Here is a 6,000-nt window from a genome sequence, read left to right as displayed (position 1 = left end):
CGTAGGTCGACTTGCTGAGAAATCCCGCCAGTTCGGGTGACGTGACAAAGCAGGGTGGGGACGTCGAAGTTCAGGTCTGTCGGTTTGTTCGCCAGATTCGGATTCGTAGACAATGCTTATATCTCCCCATGTCCTGCTCACGACTCGCTCCGGGAGCAAATGTGATCCGATTTCCACGACTAAGGATATGGGGTTGTAGCTTCACGACAGGTAAACAACAACCAACCAATAATGACAGAGTAAAGCCACAAATCAGGGCTGCTTATGCGTTCCGGAGTCATGTGGTGGTTGTCTCCTGGAGCCTGGTCGACCAAGTGAGCCCGTGCTATGGGCAAGGCCAACAGGACAGGACGGGAAGCGATACAGCGAAGAACGATGGACGCGGTATAGGATTGACGACCATGGACCAGGGCGGCAACACCGTCGTCATGCCACCAGCTGAACAGCTTCAGACACCGACAGATGGCCGTTGCCTCTCCCCCTGGTTGCCGTCGAATGGGTTACCCCGACTCATCAGAAGTACAGCTTCTCTAGTCAACCTACTTTCCTCGCCCCCAAACTTCCAACTCTCTCTAATTGATCACCTTAGCCTTGCCAGGGCCAAGACAAAGGGCATGAAAGTCTCGGCAAACCTTCCCCCTCGAGAGTTCACGGCGCGCCACGTGCGGGGAGTAGGAGGCCTGTTGTAATGCGAAGTTTCTCCCACATCTCGCCATCCGCTGCCAACCAGTCAGAGGAGGCTCCCGGCAGGCCATTCCTTTTCCAGGGACCAGCGAGTCAACCAGAGCTGAGTGAGGTTCCTCCCTGCGCTGGCCGGTGTCCCAAGTCTGAGCGCGTACAGATCTTTATGCCTCAGGGCAGCATGCACCAATGGCGGCCGCAGGCGGACGAGGTATGCTGTTTCAGGAGTCGATCTCTCTCAGGGGTCTACCCGCGGGACGAAGGTCGAGGGGGGCCCTTCGATCCGGAAGGAACCTGGGCCTGGAAGATCGCGGTTGGGAAGATGGTGGGTAGGCCATTGGAAGATCAGAAAGGAACCTTGGAACTATCTGAATAGGTTTAGCTTGACCGACCTGACAACCCAGCACAACCTGCAGTGATTCATTTGGTGGCGGCGGCGTGCGTATGGAGCAGAACTTGGCTCGCAACGTCGCCGCTCGCCGCTCACTCTCCTAGGTCCCCACAACGGACAGACGGGCAGCTGGACAGAAGCTAGCGGTGATGGAAGCAGAGTTCGGTTGCGAGATGGAAAGATTCCATGCAGCTCGGAAGGCTATGTCGGCGCTTCTTCTCCGTCCACGGACTGGGACTAGAGCAGTCAAGGCAGATAGCATGACATGGCATGGCCACGAGGGCCACAGATTGCGATGGTAGCAGATGGGGGACGATAGCGAGCGACGAGAAAGACTGGACAAGTTGTCTGTCAATGTTTCAGATATCTGCCCGAGTGGTATCTGTGCGGTTGGGTCACAGCGTCAGAGCTGGCCAGCACAGCGGAGGAGAGCGCGTGCAACCAATGCTGTGCAGGAACCGACTAAACTTGTTGTTTACCGCTTCGGACGAGGACTGGATTGAGAAGGACGGTGCGTGGAGGATGGTGGGTTAGCCAGGCACAGATCTGCATGTCCATGGGAGTGCTGGGCGGCGAAACAAACGCGGCGATGTGAAACAAGAGCGGTGGGCGGCAGAGGAGATGGTGGTATGGGCGAGAAGATTTGATGGCAGACGCCGTCAAGTTTGAGATATAGCCAAAAAAAGAGTGTCTCGTACGGATACCTCCACCAGATTTGGAGTCGAGAACAAAGTTAGCGAGCAGAACTCTGACCAGCTACTGTCTCTTCCGCACTTAGTGGGCGGGCATTTGATATCGATCCGGTCGATTCCCCCGAGTACGGGGGTTGGCGTCGTCCGCGAGATACGGACAAGGCTGGCGGACTAACATGATTCAAGAAGTCTAGCGGGATGTCATAGCCGGGCCGTATGCTTAACTATGGCTTGAGTGACGCTTGCCTGACTCTGGCTGTATGACCCGGCCCGCGAGGGCATCAAAAGAGAGAAGCACCAGTCCGTGCTCCGCAAATCTCCTAGTCGACCGTCCGTTCCCGTCGTCCATCAGGATCCGTGACAGCGGAGCCCGTCGAGCATTCATGACTCTGGCAGGCAAGCCGTCGTCAACAATGGATTCCATCAATGGCGTCGGACCAGGCTTAAACCAACCGGAACGCTTCAGAGGATTTCCTTGTTAAGGGACTGTGGGCATGGGACGCAAGGTCGTCGCCTAGGCCCAGCCTTTCCGGGGGGGACCCTTCATTAAGCGACCAGCCACCCGCGAACGCTGGGGAGGGAGCGTTCAGTGCTGACATAAACGGCCGATCGCTGCCTCAAGTCGTTCTGGAAGGTGATGTGACATGGCCCTAGAAAGTCGTCGCTCGTGTTTCATGTACCTGAAAATCGCCCCTCTCACCGTGTTTCGGGTGCTGCACAACATTGGCTCAAGCACACCTTCAGGCTTCCAGACCACAGGGCAACGCGGCGGAGCCCAGTGAACAAAGCCGTCGGTTGCAGGAAAAACTGGGGAAGAGTCTGCAGGTTGACATCAACACGAGCTCTTCGTTTGTGCCTCTCGCGATAGAACCAGCCTCTGTGGTACTTTGGGTGGGGGAAGGAAACCACGGGTGGGATGGATGGCTGGGTGCATGCTGCTGTTGCATCCTTTACGGTCCTTCTCCGCCGTCACCGCAGAACCGCACCTGGGATTAGGGGGGGTTCATACACGAATCAGGCATGGCATGGCATTAGGAAGCGGCAGCCAGCACGGTTCTGGGGCATTGAGAAAATGCGAACGAGGTTGTCGTGGTGCCCACCACCATGTCCAGGTCCACGGCTAGAGAACAGAAGTCAACAAAAGTGTCATGTTTCGTCGACTCAGCGAGGCGAGGGAGATCGGCCACCTTCCCTGTCGTTTCAGGTTGGCTCTGAATTTGGTAGACTTTCACCTCTCCACTCAGCCGTATCCAGGAACTCGATATCCCATAGGTGAGGTGTGCTGCCACTAGCTGTGTCCGTATATGGGTGAGCATGGAGGCGGCCAGCCCTGCGTATGCCAGGATGAGGGAGATTTGTGTCCTGCCACCCTGTTGTGGGAAGTCTGAAGAAAGAAGTTTGCAGTAGCTTCGGTGGAACTTGCCCACCTCGGTCGGGCATTATTGTGCAGATTTGACAGGTATGGCAGCAGTGGCGGCGACGGCGGCGACAGCGGCGGCCATCTCTTGCTCGTCACCCGCCGGAGAAAATAAAATAAGGGTGACAGTAGCGCGAAGGAGCTGGTCGAGACTGCTAAGTCGACTGCCGACATGCTCAGATCCCCGTCCCCCTTTTGGGAGCTCAGGTTTCATCTCATCGTTCAAGTCGTTCCTCGTAGCGTGCCATTGCCGGACGATTTCCAGTCACGGCTAGGCGTGGTAGCCTGGTCTTGTTGTTTCTCCCTCCAGTCATGCGAGTAGGCAAGCGTCGACGGTGATGTTTCTATTCTTGTTTCCCTTGATAATAAACACCGCGTCGGCGTCAAGACCCCTCCGGCCCTGCTGGCGGCCGGAGCCCCGCGGCAGCGAGCGGGACGACGAAGTCGATGAGGTCAAGTGAAAGGCTGGTAGGCAATCTCAGCAGCCGCCAGGCACGCACCGGAGACAGGGCAAGGCGGCCGAAGGTTCTGCGACCCGATCTCACTCCCGCATGCGCCGTGCAACGATTCCCAGATGAATGGCTGCGAGGTCAAGGCAAGTAAAAGCTATTTCTGGCCCATGTCGAGTTCGGAGGGGTGGAGAGGGGTGTGAGTGTGCATGTGTGGCCTGGCCTAAGAGGTGGGACGGGAAGACGGGGCCAGACATTGGAAGAGGTAGAAACCACGTCGGTCGACGTCCATGTCGTGGTATGAGTACATCCATGGTAGAGTAGTGTAGGTAGGAGCGAGCAGTAGCGAGGAAAGGAGGTGTGGTGTGGTGTGTGGATGGTGGATGGTGGATGGTGAAGGGGCCACTTTGTGACGAGCAGAGCGAGCGCCCCACCAGAGGTCATGGAATGAATCTGAGGGAGCCAATCACCATCCTGAAGAGCTCTTAGCGCTTGCAGGGCCAGCTCTTCAGGACACTGATTGGCTGTTGCGGCTTAAGCTTAGGCGGAATCCACCCAGGGTCCTATTCTGAAACTGCACACTACGGCATCAGTCAGCGTGCCCGACTGGGCGGCATCTGGGCCTCCAGGGCCTCACTTGACGAGACCTGCTTCTTACGTCTTTCTTTTCCACACCTTGGCTGATTACGATCCATAGGGTGGTGACCACTCTATCTTACTGGTCAGATAGGACCATGATATGACGAATGACGGGCAATCAAAGTCCTAGCGTCGAGGGCAGGGGACACACTAGACTGGATCGTGACTTTTTTTTCTTCTTTTCTTCTTTTCCAACGGATGGCCTTGCTCCTCCACGCGAGAAATGCTCCGTCGGTGGTTTGTTTGGTGGGGATGAACCCATTTGGCCGCATTCCTCAGGCGTTACGCTTTGTCTCTGGTTGTGCCCACACAAATGCCATGTCGACAGGGACAGTGAGAAAAAAAAAGACAAAAATATGGACATCTACGTCGAGGTGCGTCGTTGAGGGTCCGAGTCGTCAGCGATCACAGGAGTCGTGAGAGCGCCGTGTTTTAGACCTCTTTGGGATGGACGGGTCAGTCAGTGACCAGCTTCCCGTCCTCCCAACATCTTATGACGGCCGAAAATAGCAGCAACATGTTGTTGAATGCCTCGCAGAGCTCGCCGATTAATTCGTAGACGCCCTCCCTTCTCTCCCAGGTCGTGTACATGAATAAGACAGCCCAGCTTGGGAAGCTGGCCCTTGCGTTGTCCACTTTGCGGTACGGGTTCCGGCCGAACTTCCTTACCTCATCCTCGTCAATGCATTCTCTTTCCATGGCGGAAGTCTCATGATGCCGTCCCCGCGGGACAGGATGCGCCTGTCAGGAGGAAAATGATCGTCGATAATTCTTCGAGAGTTTCCCGTAGCCCCTCTATTGTTTGCCGCTACCTGCACAACCGCACAAGACGGTAAACATTTAAGATTACGGAGGGGCTCTGCAGATGGTATCATGGTAGCAAGCAGACGGGTCGAATTCCTCTTTTGGAAATGTCTCCGTTCACATTGCCTGTTGAGTGCAAATCAGTCCTAGTCCGGGAGCGTGAACCGTGGATGCTATCGCCCTGATGGGCATTTAAAGCCGCAGTGATGATGGAGGGTATCTTCGAGTCGAGTCTACCGCAAAGAGTGATGGGCGACGGCATTTCCCATTCTTGCACATGATGTCCGGCCGTGCGGAGGATGGACAGCGGTCAACGTGAACCTTCACAACCTGCCCGGACGCACTGAACACGGGCAGGGAAGCGGGACGATCAAGCGTGGTGGAGGATATCTGCTCATCATCTTCTCTCTCGCTTCTTTTCTCTCTCTAGTGTATCTCTCTTCTCACGAGACGAATGTAGCCCCGGCCCTTGACATGGACAAAGCGTGTGTGGGCTTGCCTTGCCTGGACATGCCACCACCACAACCATCATCCTCGCTCATGCCGACCACGACGACGAACTGGACGGGGCATGGTGGGTGTTCGGGCTCGAGGCTGACGACTTGCAGTTGGCATCTGCTGGCTGGGAGTTTCAGAAAGCTTGGGGTAGCGTGCGTCGTATTCTGGCAGGGTGATCAAACAGCCACAACCATGGTCCATGGACAACGTCCAGTCCGCGAATGCCCCCACTGCTCAAAAACGCCGGTTTGCCGTCTTGTTGATGTCCTTGAAGGTTAATGCTTGAGGTCACGTACCTTGCATCGAGGCACAGCGCTGCCGTCCGAGGTTCGGCCGTCGCCCCCATTTCGAAGTCGTGATGCCGACCCATGAGCAGGCCCTCCATCCTTGACAACCATTTCCGCGATGTACATTTTTCTTGTCTTTCCC

The 6,000-nt window shown here is 56.1% G+C and overlaps 1 protein-coding gene across 1 annotated transcript; it reads left to right on the top strand.

Moving 5' to 3' along the window:
- Positions 1-688: 688 nt before the first annotated feature.
- Positions 689-1,057, top strand: CTRU02_212848 (uncharacterized protein; the record flags this gene model as incomplete). Its single annotated transcript, XM_036721417.1, has 1 exon — positions 689-1,057. One exon carries the CDS (start codon positions 689-691, stop codon positions 1,055-1,057), a length of 369 nt encoding a protein of 122 aa, XP_036586586.1.
- Positions 1,058-6,000: the final 4,943 nt, after the last annotated feature.

The sequence above is a fragment of the Colletotrichum truncatum genome (assembly GCF_014235925.2).
Source record: "Colletotrichum truncatum strain CMES1059 chromosome Unknown Contig_0009, whole genome shotgun sequence".
NCBI lineage: Eukaryota > Fungi > Ascomycota > Sordariomycetes > Glomerellales > Glomerellaceae > Colletotrichum > Colletotrichum truncatum.
This window is presented reverse-complemented; position numbering and strand designations above follow the sequence as displayed.